Here is a 16,416-nt window from a genome sequence, read left to right on the forward strand (position 1 = left end):
GCTTTGCTTTACAGTCTCAGTAAGTCTCCCATTCCCTGGGTCCCTTTGCACTCTTGCTGGTGTCTTCTAATGTGAGAGTTAGTGTTTAAGAGTTTTATTGATTTCTGGAAAAGGGCCATGAGCACAATGAATAGCTGGATATGAGCCCAGTAAAGTGAGAACCTTCTCCCGAGGACAAAGATCAATTTCAGAATCACAAGACTCTCAGGGTGCTTAGACAACTATTCCACATGCACCCTCATTTTCTCCCTCCAAAGACACAGTGAACTCTGAGTAAGGAGACAAACCCAAGTGAAATAGACCTGCCTTATCTGGCTTGATGATGAGCGGTTTCATTGCTCTGGTACTGCTTTATTGCCCAAAGACAGACAAGGCCCATGGCTTACCAAACCCACTCAGTAAGCTCTCACCGGCTTCCTACGGTTCCAAGCCTGTTCCGTTTCCATTACAACTAGGTCTGGAACTCCCACTGTAAATAATGTAGCAATGAACAGTGTAACGGTGCAAAGCTAAGGCCCCTCTCTGGCTTCCCTGGGATGCAAAAATACATGTCTAGACTAAAATATACGGCTAACTCAAATGAGGTCTTCCGCTTCATAATTTTTCTATATTCCCCAGTCAGAGGCAAGTAAATCAGTCCTTACACTGTCTAGAGGAGCCCATATTCCAGATGGAGCAGAGTCTGAATATAAGAGATCATTTGGTTCAATTCCAACATGTGAAATCAATACCAACATAAAACAAATATTCCTTTCACTTTTGTTGACTCCTATTCTAACAGAGAAACTTATCAGGAGTCCCGTGAGGCAGAAAACCATCTTTGTAAGGATTGCCCCTTGGGCATAGTAGCACAACATTTACTAAAGCTCTTTTCACATGGTCCCAGATGACTGGAGCCATAACATGCTCTCAATATACCAGAACAGAGGCCATGGACCCAGGATACATACCTGCCCCCAAAATATATATGAGACCACAAGGAATGTTGGCAGGTTGAGGCAAGAAACAACTAAGTGTCAAAAACAGACTAAACACATTCTCCCATAGAAAGCATGCTCATGAACTCTGTATGCCTCAGTCCACCAAGTGAAGTAACAATGTAATATGCTGAGCCACACAAAGTGAAAAGTAGGAAAGAAATTAGGTGTCACTGGCCAATCTTTCATCCCCCTTTCTTAACCTTCAAGCACTCACCTGTGTGGCCATGGAGTGGTGAGTGTGGCCGTGGTAGTGTAGGTGAAGTGCTAGAGGTCACGATCAAACTCTTGCGGTTACCTGTTCGACAACTGCAAGGAAAACAGAAATGTCAGTTATAACAGGGCCCACCATGGGCTCAGAGAACTTAAATGGCTACTGAGGAACAAGAGTGACAACATTCCATGGGCTGAGCAGTATACTACTTTAAATTGAACTGGATCAGCAAATCCTGTCTGCCCCAGAAAGATTTCGTAATTCATACTGCTCCGCCTTATAATAACTTTTGTCACTGTCTTGACTTTTATCTTGTATTGCCACTGCACTTTTCTAATTTTTAGGTTTGCTTCCCAAGGAAACTCAAAGAGCTCCTCTAAAGGTAACAATCATAATTTAATGGTATCTAAAGAAGAATGGTCATAGTAAAATTGCTATAGAAAACAAAAAACACAAGTCATATTCTCATATCTCATAAAAATTAATGTTCTTGCCATAAAAATGAAACCATTAACTTAACCCATGAAATTTATTTTTTAAAAATTGCTTAATCAAGAATTAAGTGATACTTTCATTTCATCATAAATTTCAGAACAGGCCTGGGTTCTTTCTAAAAACTGTCTTCCTATAACATGTTAATGTCTGAGGCTTTTTCTTGTGGTTGGAGAAAACCAAATCATGATGAAAAGCTATTTCAGGGGCGCCTGGGTGGCTCAGTCGTTAAGCGTCTGCCTTCGGCTCAGGGCGTGATCCTAGAGCCCTGGGATCGAGCCCCACATCAGGCTCATCCACTGGGAGCCTGCTTCTCCCTCTCCCACTCCCCCTGCTTGTGTTCCCTCTCTCGCTGGCTGTCTCTCTCTCTCTGTCAAATAAATAAATAAAATCTTTAAAAAAAGAAAAGCTATTTCATGCTATACCTGCTAGTGAAAATGTATATAAATTTCTTTGAAAGGCATCAGGGAAGCTTGCTATTTATATTCATCCAAACAAGAATTTACCAAACACCTATTTGACACCAGATAGTGTTCTAGATGCTAGGGAAGTGACAGGAAACAAGAAAAAGCATCTGTCCTCAAACTGGAGTACCGCTAAAAAGATAGAGAGGGGTGGTGAGAGGAGGTGGAATGTTCAAGAAATAGTAAAGTGGATGACAGGAGGGGAGAATGGTAGGAAAAGGAGTAGGTTATAAAGGCTCTGGGGGTAGGTCACAGCCAGACTCGGTAGGGCTGGTAGACTGTCATAAAGAACTACTGGAAATGTGACAAGAAACCACCGGAAGGACTGAGATCAATCTCAAAAACGAGATTATGATAAGAAATAATAAGAACTTTTCCCTAAGAAACCATCAGGACGAATCTAATCGTGTCTCACAGCCTTTATTACCTCAGTCACCATCGTATGTCCAAGCTTCTCTTTCGCTAATCTGACAGTCTCCCTCTGTTCTCTGATCTTCCAACAAAAAAACCTTACATTGTGCCTCCATGAACTCATTCTGTCGTCAGCAAACTCCATATATTCTCAACTTCTTTGTTCAACATTCACTTTAAATTCTAGTTCCAGCAGAAACCTTGCTTAACTCCCCTCCCAATACACACACATGACACCACAGTCCTGGTGAAATCCCAACCATTTTAAACCCAGCTTTCCATCGATTTTACAATTGTACTCAGGCAGCTGAAGGGGACTAAAGAAAAACCCCAAATCATGCTGGCCAGTGTCTCTTTATATTTACGATGATAACTCTCAAGTGGGTCTCCTTAACCATACTACAGTTACCTAGGCAATGCGTGCCCACTCTCTCTCCGAGACAACTAATTCGCATCTTCTCTCCAAACCTCCAGCACTCCTTCCCCAAACCTCACCCTCATCTGCTGACTTCGCTTTTTATTCAACTGGGAGTAAAAAGAAACAACACAAAAATACTTCATATTCTGCTATACAAGTCTATTAGCCTAAATTTGTATCCATATACTCTAGTTTCCTATCTACAACAGAAGGAAAGACCATGCTCCTATCAAAGGCAACTCCTCTTTAAGAAGTCTGCACCTACCCTGTTCTCCCTCTCCTGTGCCATGAATTTCTACTTCCTACCAGATCATTCTCATCATCATAAAAACATGTTGTCATTTCTTCCATCTTACAAAAATAAAAACAAAATCTTTCCTAGACCTCCCTGACTTGTGCAGTTCTTTGCTCCCATCTTTAGGAAAGATTCCACATGGGGGTTCTGTACTTGTCATCTTCACACCTTCACTTCCTATTCTCTCTTCAGCCCACGCTAGACAGTCATCTCCATCCTGCCACTGAAACCACTGCTGTCAAAATCACCAATGACTTTGATCCTCATCTTATGTAACCTTTCAACATCATTTACAGTTTTAACTCCCTCTTTTAAAAAATTTTTTTTAATTGGGATATAATTTATAATCAATGAAATATACAGATCTTAAGTGTTCTGTTCAATGAGATAATTATATACATCCATATAACAATATCCAAAACAAAAGACAGAATAATTCTATTACCCCAGAAATTTCCCATGTGTCCCTTTCCAGTCAACCCCTTGTCTCCCAACCACTTTTTTTTTTTTTTTTAAGATTTTATTTATTTATTTGACAGAGATAGAGACAGCCAGCGAGAGAGGGAACACAAGCAGGGGGAGTGGGAGAGGAAGAAGCAGGCTCATAGCGGAGGAGTCTGATGTGGGGCTCGATCCCATAACGCCGGGATCACGCCCCGAGCCAAAGGCAGACGGCTTAACCACTGTGCCACCCAGGCGCCCCCCAATCACTTTCTTCTATCATATGGTATTATTTTTGTTTTACTGGATTTCCTATAAGTAGAATTGTACACTATGTGTTTTTTTGTGTGTTTGGCTTCTTTTGTTCAATCTAATATCTGTGTAACTCTTCCTGAGACACTTTTCTTTGTTTAGTTTCTAGAACATGATGATTTCCTGGTCTTCTTCCTATCTCACTAGCTCCTCATCTTTTATTCTCATTTGCTAGTTCCTTCTCTTCCTGACCACTAAATCATTTAGTACTCTGGGGCTCAGATCTGAAATATCTTTTTTCTCTCCCTACACTCACTCCCCAAATGACTTTTTCCCTCCAGTTTCATGGTTTTAGAGAGAGAGAGCACAAGCAGGGATTTGGGGGAAAAGGGCAAGGGAGAAAGAAGAGAGAATCTTAAGCAGGCTCCATGCCCAGCATGGAGCCCAATGCGGGGCTTGATCTCACGACCCTGAGATTATGACCTGAGCCGAAATCAAGAGTCAGATGCTTAACTGACTGGGCCACCCAGGAGCCCCTCCAGTTTCATAGTTTTAAATCTCTGATGTTGACGATACCCAGCATTTTATTGCTAACACTGTGCCCTCTCCTGTGAGTGTAAGACTCATGTATTCAAGTGCCTACTTGACAGCTCCAACTGGATGTCTTAAAAGGCATCTCAAACTAACATTTCCAAAACAGAGCTCTTGAATTTCCCTCTAAAATCTGCTACTCCTCCCTAAGTTGTACTATCTCACCACCATTCATCCAGGTCCTCAGGCAAAAACCTATGAATCATTGTTCATTTTTTTTTTCTTCACACCCACATCCGAAACAACCAGCAAGTTCTGTGGAATTATACCTTAAAAATATATCCTGAGTGCAAGCCATTCTCATTACCTCTGATACTACAACTACTCCAATTCAAGTCTACAAAAGATTTCTGAAGGCTCTTCCTTCCACTTTAGTTCTTCCTGCCCACCCCCCTGCTCCTACCTGTCTATTCTTCACCTATCGGCCACAGTAATATTTTTAAAACCATAGATGAGGGGCGCCTGGGTGGCACAGCGGTTAAGTGTCTGCCTTCGGCTCAGGGCGTGATCCTAGTGTTGTGGGATCGAGCCCCACATCAGGCTCCTCTGCTATGAGCCTGCTTCTTCCTCTCCCACTCCCCCTGCTTGTGTTCTCTCTCTCGCTGGCTGTCTCTATCTCTGTCGAATGAATAAATAAATAAAATCTTTAAAAATAATAATAATAAATAAAAAAATAAAACCATAGATGAAATCATGTGAATTCCCTTTTTAAAAACTCCAATGGCAGAGCACCTGGGTGGCTCAGGCAGTTAAATGCCTGACTCTTGATTTCGGCTCAGGTCATGATCTCAGGGTCCTGGGATCAAGCCCTGCGTCAGACTCCATACTGAGCAGGGAGTCTGCAGGAGATTCTCTCTCCTCTCCCTCTGCCCCTCGCCTGCTCGCATGTGCGCTCTCTCTCTCTCTAAAATAAATAAATAAATCTTAAAAAAAAAAAAAAAAACAACTCCAATGGCTTCCCATCACATCTGGAATATAACTCAAACTCCCTACCATGGCCATTCAAATTCACCCTACTATAAAGATTTTTTTTTTTTTTAAAGATTTTATTTATTTATTTGACAGAGAGAGACAGCCAGCGAGAGAGGGAACACAGCAGGGGGAGTGGGAGAGGAAGAAGCAGGCTCATAGCAGAGGAGCCTGATGTGGGACTCGATCCCGGCACGCCAGGATCACGCCCTGAGCCGAAGGCAGACGCTTTAACGACTGCGCTACCCAGGCGCCCCAAAGATTTTTTTTTAAGTTAAGGATCTCAGGTAAGATTTTGTCTTTTGGGTTTTCTTAAAAAGTAACATACCTATGTTTATTCAGTCCCTTGTTCTAAGGGCAAATAAGATGCAAATATTGTCAAGAAAATAAACTCTAGGCCCTTCAGTTTTGAACATGAGAAATTTTATAAAACATACATACGAAACTATATTGACCCTCAGAGAGTTTACCCAGATCAAGGTTAATCCTGAGTCAAAAAATACGTCCGAGACTTCTATACTTCAGGTCACCCTATTCCCTCAATAATTAACACCCTCCCTCCTGGATTTACCCAATTATACCAAATTTTTAGAAAGCATGAGCTCAAATGAAGATTTGTGTGAATGCTCCTTTATTCTTCCAAGCAGGAAAATGTCTCTTTTCTTTGCACTCTTTTAGCACTTGTAGCTTGTCCTACTCAGTCTTACCATCACTGTGGTACAGTAGAAAGAGACAGGGCTTTGCAATTAGAAGATCAGAGTTTGAAACTGGCTGTTTGACCCTGAACAAGTCTCATAAATTCTCATGTTCTCGTGTTCTCAATTACAAAATGAAGATAATATAAACCTTATGTGTCATTATGGACTCCTCTCTTTCTTTTATATATCAATCCATCATAAATTTGGTTGGCCTTAACATCAACATATATCCAAATCTGATCATTTCTCACTTCTTTCACCACTACCACCTCGGATCAAACCACCATCACCTCTAATCCGAATTAAGTAAACTAGCTTCCTCATTGGTATTCCTGCTTCCACTTTCGTTCCCCTGGAATCTGTTGCAACAAAAAAGCCTTTAAAATATAATTCAGAAAAGACTTCTACTTCCAATCATGATAGAGTAACAAATAACATATTTACCCTCTTACCTTATACAATAAGCTAGACAAAAAGAAAGAAACAAACAAACAATTTTCAGACCTTGGACAAGTAGTAATTCAGGACAGTGATCGCTAAGTAAAGGGGAACAAACACCGTGAGTCCTCTAATTACCCGAGCTTATTATCTGAAAAGAATTCCCAGCAACAGTGCAGGGAGGAGGGGACCTGCACAGAGCTTGGCAGTCTCCCTGAGTTGAGAAAACTACCTAAGAAAAGGAGGTGAAAATTCTTCAGTGTACCCATAGGGTCAGGAATAGTTTGTGCTCCCGCCAGCCAGAAGGGGAAAATCTGGTTATTCGTAGGACAGCAGCAAGAAAAATATTAGTCCCAAATGCTACTCTGGTCCTACCTAACAAAGCTTAAAAGCAATCCTGAAAAGATCAAACTATTTCTAAGTAACTTAACTGTATCCCAGAACAAGGCTCAAAAATATTGAAAGGAATAAAAATGATATATCTGATAAAGGGTTAATATCCAAAATATACAAAGAAATTATAAAACTCAACACCCCAAAAACAAATAATCCAGTTTAAAAATAGGCAGAGGACAGGAATAGACATTTTTCAAAAAAAAAAAAAAAAGACATACAGATGCCCAATAGACACATGAAAAGATGTTCAACATCACTCATCATCAGGGAAATACAAATCAAAACCACACTGAGATACCATCTCACACCTGTCAGAATGGCTAAAATCAACAACACAACAAACAACAGGTGTTGGTGAGGATGCAAAGACAGGGGAACTCTCTTACACTGTTTGTTGTTGCATGCTAACTGGTGCAGCCCCTCTGGAAAACAGTACGGAGTTTCCTCAAGAAGTTACAAATAGAACTACCCTGTGATCCAGCAATTGCACTGTTAGGTATTTACCCAAAGGGTACAAAAACACTAATTCAAAGAGATATATGCACCCTGATGTTTACAGCAGCATCGTCAACAATAGCCAAATTATGGAAAGAGCCCAAATGTCCACTGACTGATGAATGGATAAAGAAGAGGTGGTGTATATACACAACGCAGTATTACTCAGCCTTAAAAATGAATGAAATCTTGCCATTTGTGACAATGTGGACAGAGCTAAAGAGTATTATGCTAAGCAAAGTCAGTGAGAGAAGGACAAATACCACATGATTTCACTCATATGTGGGATTTAGAAACAAAGCAAACGAACATGGGGGGGGGGGGAAGGGAGGAAAACCAAGAAACAGACTCTAACTATAGAGTACAAACTGATGGTTACCAGAGTGGGGGTGGATGGGGGGACGGGTTAAATAAGTGATGGGGATTAAGGAGAGCGTGTGTTGTGATGAGTACCAGGTGTGTGGAAGGGTTGAATCATTAAATCCTACACCTAAAACTAATATTACACTGTATGTTAACTAACTGGAATTTAAATAAAAAAGGAATAAAAAATATTCAGCATACAATAAGGTCAAATTCACACTGTTTTGTAAGTAATAAAAAATTACTAGGTATGGAAAAAAGCAGGAAAATATGACCCATAATGAGGAGTGAAATCAATAGATGCAGAAATGATACAGATGATAGAATTAATAGAATATTAAAACTGTTATTATAACTATATTCCATATTTTCAATAAGCTATAGAAAAATATCAGCATGTGAAGGAGAGATTTATGAATATTTCTGATATTTAAAAACACAAACAGAACCTCTAGAGAATAAGGGTCTCAGATGAAAATTAAACTGGATGACATTAAGAGAGAAGAGGCACTGCAGAAGATCAGTGAACCCAGACATGGCAAGAGAAGCTATGCAAAATGAAACAGAGAAAAGCACATTTTTAAAAATGGAAAGAGCAACAGTGAGCAGTGGAACAACTTCAAGCAGCCTAGACATGTAATTAGAGTCCCTGAAAGGAAGGGAGAGACCAAAAAAATATTTGAAGAAATAATTGCTGAATAATTTCCAAATTTGATGGTAACTATAAACTCACAGATCCAAGAAACTCAATGAACCCCAAGCACAAGAAACATGAAAAATAGACCAAGTATATTATAATCAAATTACTTAGAACCAGTGATAAAATCTTAATAGCACCACACAGAAAAATTATATAACACACAGAAGAACAAAGATAACAATGACAACAGACTTCTCGTTGGAAAAAGATGCAAGCCAGAAGATAGTAAAGACACATCTTAAAATATTGAACCTCAAAATCAATACCAAGTAAAATATCTCTCAAAAAGATAGTCAAAATAATGACTTTTTCACACATACAAAAGCTGAAATAATTCATTACCAACAGACCTGCATTAAGGCCTTCCAGCACAAGGACGTGATACCAGATAGAAATCTGAATCTACACAAAGGAAAGAAAAGCACCAGAAATGGTGAGTATGTGGGCGAATATAAATCTTGTTTTTATTTTTAAAATCACTTTAAAGGATAATTGAGTTTTAAAGGAAATATAATAATTTACTGTGGGCTTTACAAGCATATGTAGATATAAAATGTGGGACAGCCACAGCACAAAGGCTCGGAGGGAAGAATGGAAGTGCACCACTGTGAGGCTGTTACATTAAATGTGAAGTGATACAATTTACTTGCAGGTAAAACGAGTTAAAATTTTATACTATAAATACTAATGCAACTACTAAAAAAAAGGTATAGTTAATAAGCCAACAAAGGAAATAAAATGGCACCATAAAATACACTCAATCCAAAAAAAGGCAAAAAAAAGAAGGAAAAACAAGTACAGTTGGGCAAAACAGAAAACAAATAGTAAGATAATAGATTTAAGCCAATTACACCAATAATCACATAAAATATAAATGTTCTAAATACATATTTGAATTATAGTAGAGACTGTCAGATTGAACAAAATAGCAGGGCCAAACTATATGGCATTTATTATTTGTGACAGCCAAAAACTAGAAGCCACCTCAAATATCCTCTGACATGAACAGTAAATCATAATATATCCATACAGTGGATGACTATTCAGTAATAAAAAGGAATGAACTACTAAGTCACACAACGGATGAATCACAAAATAATTATACGGAAAGCAAGAAGAAGCCAGACATAAAAGAGTACATACTGAATGATTCCGTTTTTATTAAATTTAAGAAAATGCTAACTAACCTACAGTGACAGATTAGTGGTTGCCTGACCAGAGGCAGGAGAGGGATTATAAAGAGGCATGAGGAAATTTGGGGGACTTACAGATATGTTTACCTTGACTGTCGTAATGGTTTCACAGATGTATACATATACCAAAACCCATCAAATTGTATGCTTTAAACATGTACAATGTATTATGCTTCAATAATACTTCAAGGAAACTGAAAAAAAAAACTTTTTTTAATGTAAGTAGTATCAAAGTCACTCTTCTGCTTAAAATTCTCCCTGTCTCACTGAGAGTAAAAGTCAATTTTAAAAATTGTAAGAAGTCAAGCGGCCTACAAGGCTTTATGTGGTCTAGATCTCCATATCCTCTTTCCCTCTTACTCTACTCCAGACACATGGGCCTCTTCTTAGAGTAGGCCAAGCATGCCACTGCCTCAGGGCCTTTACAAATGGTATTTCCTTTGCCTCTGTTTCCCCAGATAGCCTCGTGGTTTGCTCTGGCACCTCCTTGAGGTTTTTGCTCAAGTGCAGTCTTCTCAATGAAGACTGAAATTATTCTATTTAAAATGTAACTCCCTTCCCAAACTCTCTCTCTCCCTTTCCCAATGTATTTTTCTCAAGAGAACTTATTACTATCTAACATACTATATATTTTGCAATTTCATGTTGTTTGTTATCTCTCTTTACATTAGACTCTAAGCTCCATGAGGTCAGAAGCTTGTGCATGCTTTGCTTACTGCTGTATTCCTCAATTCCTAGAACACTGCCTGGCACATGCCAGGCTCTCAAAAAATATTTGTTAAATGAATGAATGGATGATTAGATTTGTTATAAGGATTAAAATAAGAGAGGATACTTGTATACCTCGCATGGGTAAGGTATACAAACCATTATGTCTAAACTCCTTGTGTATGAAAATGAAGATCTCTTGACACTGCAGGGACAGATAATTGATTCTAATTTCATTTGCCATGATCTTATTTAAAATTTAAAACAAAATCCAAAACACTAAAGATCATATTTCCAGGCCACATGCCTTTTTATGAAGGTACACATAATCTCAATTGGCAAATCTGCAACAGCTGCCAGGGGAAAAAAAGGTCAGACACTCTAGTACAGATGCCATGACTCAGCTGGGATCCGAAACAAGAACTGGCTAATTTTTCCATTTCAACAGGCTCTGGCCATTTCCCCAGGATCCTAGAAGATAAAGAACAGGTCTTAATGCCTTCATCCCAGTAAGATGAAAGTACTGGATGTGTACAGAGTCAGCCACACTAACTCTCAGCTGATGGGAGGAAACCTAGAAGCCCTCTGAGCTGATGCTCTGCTGCTTATTGCAAGAACTGGGTTAAACCAGACTGCAGTTCAATACCAACCCAGTCACTTGGTCACTTGGAGGAAGACCTGGCATTTCATTTTCCTATATGCTTCACCATAGTCATCTCAGTGGATAGTGGAAGAAACGACTAAAGCACCCTGTGCAATCTCTGTGATACTGTCGAACTGTGGCCCTATTTAGAGAAATCCCAGCTTTCAAAAATTCTTCTTTCCACCAACTAGATGGTATGCAAATCTGACCTCTACCCCACTCCCCGAAGGAGCTGCTGTAAACTCATTTAGGAGGTCTGCTTCCCAGTCTGAAGCAATACAGGGTATGGAATAAGATGCATAGTTGCAGACCCCTTACACCTCTCCAATCTCCAAATCCCATAAGTTCAGCTGCCCTGAGAAACTTCAGAACTCAGTAATTGGCTAACATGCAGCTACTTCCCTTCACAATTTAGATGAGGAAAAAACCACTTCTGGTTCATTAAGTGTGATCAGTAAAATACAGAAGAATCTGGGATCATTTAAGGTCAAGGACTTTCAGATGTTATTTCAGAGTAACAACCATGAAAATGTCCCTGTGAAGACTAAGAAGCTAGACTTCCAAATTCATTCTATGAGGTCAGCATTATAGATACCAAAACCAGGTATCTCATCTCTGATGAACACAGATGCAAAAATCCTCAACAAAATATTAGCTAATCAAATCCAACAATACATTAAAAAAAAAATCCAGCCACCACAATCAAGTGGGTTTTATTCCTGGGATACAAGGATGAGTGAATATTTGCCAATCAATCAATATCATATATCACATCAATAAGAGAAAGGACAAAAACCATATGATCATTTCAATAAATGCAGAAAAAGTATTTTTATCAGTACAATTTCCATTCATGAAAAAACCTTCAACAAAGTAGGTTTAGAGGAAACACACTTCAACATAATAAAGGCCATATATGGAGACCTACAGCAAACAGCATACTCAATGGGCAAAAACCTGACAGCTTTTCCCCTAAGTTCAGGTACAAGACAAGGATGTCCACTCTCACCACTTTTACTCAACATAGTACTGGAAGTCCTAGCCACAGCAATCAGACAAGAAATAAAAGGCACCCCAATTGCTAAGGAAGAAGTAAAACTTCCACTATTTGTGGAAGACATGATACTATATATAGAAAACATGAAAGACTCCACCAAAAAACCACTAGAATGGATAAATGAATTCAGTAAAGTCTCCGAATACAAAAATCAATATACAGAAATGTGTTGCATTTCTATACATCAATAATGAAGTAGCAGAAAGAGAAATTAAGAAAATAATCCCATTTACAATTGTACCAAAAAGAATAAAATCCCTAGGAACAAACTTAATAGAGGAGGTGAAAGACCTGTATTCTAAAAACCATAAAATACTGATGAAAGAAATTGAAGATGACACAGACAAATGTAAAGATATTCCGTTCTCATGGATTGGGAGAAAATATTGTTAAAATGTCCACTCTATCCAAAGCAATCCACAGATTTAATGCAATCCCTATCCAAATACCAACAGGGGTACCCGGCTGTCTCAGAGCACGTGACTATTGGTCTCAGGGCTGTGAGATAGAGACCCACGTTGGGTGTGGAGAATACTTAAAAAAAAAAAAATCTTAGGGGCATCTGGGTGGCTCAGTCGGTTAAGTGTCTGCCTTCGGTTCAGGTCATCCCAGGCTCCTTGGGATCGAGCCCTGTGTTGGGTTGGGCTTCCTGCTCAGCTCCCTGTTTCTCCCTCTGTCCTTGCCCCCCCTCATGCTCACGTGTGCGCGAGCACACGCGTGCACGCACTCTCTCTCTCTCTCAAATAAATAAATATCTTTAGAAAAGTTTTTTTAAAAAATAAAATAAAATCCAAAAAAAAATACCAACAGCATTTTTCATAGAATTAGAAGAAATAATCCAAAAATTTGTGTGGAACCACAAAAGACTCTGAATAGCCAAAGCAATCACTAAAAAGAAGAACAAAACTGCAGGTATCACAATCCCAGATTTCAAGATATAATACAAAGCTGTTGTCATCTTAATAGTATGGTACTGGCACAAAAATAGACACATGGCATGGAACACAACAGAGAGCCCAGAAGTAAACCCATGATTATATAGGTCAATTAGTCTTCAACAAAGGAGGCAAGATTATACAACAGGAAGAACTCTCTTCAACAAATGGTGTTGGGAAAACTGAATAGCTACATAAAAAGAAGAAACCGGACCACTTTCTTACACCATACACAAAAATAAACTCAAAATGGATTAAAGACCTAAATGTGAGACCTGAAACCATAAAAATCTTAGAAGAGAGCACAGGCATTAATTTCTCTGACATCAGCTGTAGCAACATTGTTCTAGATAGGTCACCTGAGGAAAGGAAACAAAAGCCTCCCCCAGAAAAACCCTAAGGGGATACACCAATATAAAAAGCTTCTGCACAGGGGCGCCTGGGTGGCACAGCGGTTGGGCGTCTGCCTTCGGCTCAGGGCGTGATCCCGGCGTTATGGGATCGAGCCCCACATCAGGCTCCTCTGCTATGAGCCTGCTTCTTCCTCTCCCACTCCCCCTGCTTGTGTTCCCTCTCTCGCTGGCTGTCTCTATCTCCGTCGGATAAATAAATAAAATATTTAAAAGAAAAAAAAAGCGCTTCTGCACAACAAAGGAAACCATTAACAAAACTAAAAGACAATCTACTTAATGGGAGAAGTTATTTGTAAACGATATATCCACTAGGGGGCTAATATCCAAAATATATAGAGAACTGATATAACTCAAAAACACACATATATCCAATTTAAAAATGGGCAGAAGACATACAGACTTTCTCCAAAGAAGACATACAGATGGCCAACAGACACATGAAAAGTTGTTCAACATCACTCATCATCAGGGAAATGCAAATCAGAACTACAATATTGCCTCACACTTGTCAGAATGACTAAAATTGAAAACACAAGAAACAAGTGTTGGTGAGGATGTGGAGAAAAAGGAACGCTTGTGCACTATTGGAGGGAATGCAAACTGGTGCAGCCACTGTGGAAAACAGTATGGAGGTTCCTTGAAAAATCAAAAATAGAATTACCATATGATCTCGTAATTCCACTACTGAGTGTTTACCCAGAAAATACAAAAACACCAATTTGAAAGATATACGCACTCTTAAGTTTATTGCAGCATTATTTACAATAGCCAATATATGAAAGCAACCCAAGTGTCCATAAATAGATGAATGGATAGAGATGTATACACAATGGAATATTACTCAGCCATCATAAAGAACGAAATCTTGCCATTTGCAACAATATGGATGGACCTATACGGTATAATGCTAAGTGAAATAAATTAGAGAAAGACAAATGCCATATGATTTCACTCATATGTGGAATTTAAGAAACAAAACAATTGAACAAATTTAAAAAAAGAGACAAAAAAACCAGACTCTTAACTATAGAGAACAAACTGATGGTTACCAGAGGGGAGGAGAGTGGGGGGATGGGTGAAATAGGTGAAGAGGATTAAGAGTACACTTTATCAGCATTGAGTATGGAGTAATGTATAGAATTGTTCAATCACTATATTGTACACCTGAAACAAATATAACACTGTAAATTATACTGGAATTTAAAAAGTAAATAAGTGAATCAGTAAGTAAATAAATAAATAAATAAATAAATAAATAAATAAGGAAAAAAAGACTGAGAGGCTAGAGTGGGAGAAAAGGTGTGTTCTCTCAGTCAATAAAGGGTGCTGCTTGAAAATAAACTCATTTTTTATCTCTTGCCTGGATTATTTCAACAGCCTCCTAACTATTCTCCCTGGTTTACTCTTGTCTCCTATTCCCAGTCTATTCTCAACACAAGTAGTCATAGCGATCTCTTAAAACTATAAATCAGATTAGTTCACTCTGCCCAAAACCTTCCAAAGCTAATTTCACATAGAGATCATTAGCTACTACAGTCATTTCACTAATTATTCCCTTTACCCAAAATGCCCTTTCCCCAGTAATACAATGGCAAAAATCCCTCACCTCTTTCAAGACCTTACTAAAACGTGACTTACCCCATTTCCCCATATGATACTGTGACCTGCTCTCCCCGAACTCCCTTACTCCACTTTCTCTCTCTCTCTCTCTCTTTTTTTTTTTTCTGGATGGCAGCTCTTCTTGGATTAATCGAGTATTTTTTAACCCCTCCTTCACTGATTTGGAAATTATACACCCTGTTTTATTTTCTTTTTTAAAAAACAGTAATTATTATTAAAGTTTTAACAAGTACTCCTGTCTTAACAAAGTCTAAGAGTTAGCCGGCATCTCAACCCTTCTGAACAAAATTAAAAGATCTTAACTCCAATTCTTCCCTATTCCCTTTCAACTTACATGTTCTTTGGTCCAATATTGCAGGTTTAGCTTGCTTTTATATTGCCAAATAAATAATTATTACTGTTCTATGCAAGAACTGCTTGCTTACATTTACTTATAGATTTTCCAATTTCTTTGCTCAGCATTTCCTCTTGGATCTCATACCTTTCTTTTCTTAGCAATGATTTCAGTGAGAATCTGATAGTGACAAACGTTCTCAATTTTGATGTTTGTCTGAAAATGTCTTTATTTTGCTCAATGACTTCCAAGGATAATGAAGCAGGTATGGAATCCTACAGCCTCTTACTGAGAGTGATTTTTTCTCAGTATCTTAAAGATATTATCCCTTTGTTTTATGGCTCCTGTTACTGCTGTTAAGAAGCTTGCTTTTAGGATAGTTATTCCTTTGTAGTTAATTTTTCTTTTTTCTCTAATTCCTTTTTTTTTTTACCATTAACTTTGCTTTTTAGATATAATTCACATACCACAGAATTCAACCTTTTAAAGTATATAATTCAGGGGTTTTTAGTATACTCTCAAATCTGTGTAACCATCACTGCTAATTCCAGGAGAATTTCTTTACCCCCAAAAGAACTCCTGTAACCATAAAGCCACTCCTCATCCTCCCTTTCTCCCCCACCTCCCTTACCAGGCAACCACAATGTACTTTCTATCTCTATGGATTCACCTATTCTGGATATTTCATAGAAATGGAATAATACATTATGTGGTCTTTGGTGTCTGGCTTCTTTCAGTTAGCTTAATGTCCAGATTCACCCATGTTGTAGTATTTATCAGTACTTCATTTCTTTTCATGGCTAAATTATGTTCCATTGTGTGAATATGCCACGTTTTATTTATCCATTCATAAACTGATGGACATTTGGGTTGTTTCTATTTTATGGCTATTTTAAATA

General features: G+C 38.5%; 1 protein-coding gene across 7 annotated transcripts in view; it reads right to left on the reverse strand.

Moving 5' to 3' along the window:
- Positions 1-16,416, reverse strand: part of MAST2 (microtubule associated serine/threonine kinase 2) — a 205,048-nt gene that overhangs the window by 60,531 nt on the left and 128,101 nt on the right. For all 7 annotated transcript variants that reach the window (XM_026498196.4, XM_026498195.4, XM_026498197.4 and 4 more), the window contains one exon: positions 1,195-1,286. In XM_026498196.4, the coding sequence (XP_026353981.2) occupies positions 1,195-1,286 (92 nt within the window). The remainder of the gene's footprint in view (positions 1-1,194; positions 1,287-16,416) is intronic.

The sequence above is a fragment of the Ursus arctos genome, unplaced genomic scaffold (genome assembly GCF_023065955.2).
Source record: "Ursus arctos isolate Adak ecotype North America unplaced genomic scaffold, UrsArc2.0 scaffold_12, whole genome shotgun sequence".
Lineage (NCBI taxonomy): Eukaryota > Metazoa > Chordata > Mammalia > Carnivora > Ursidae > Ursus > Ursus arctos.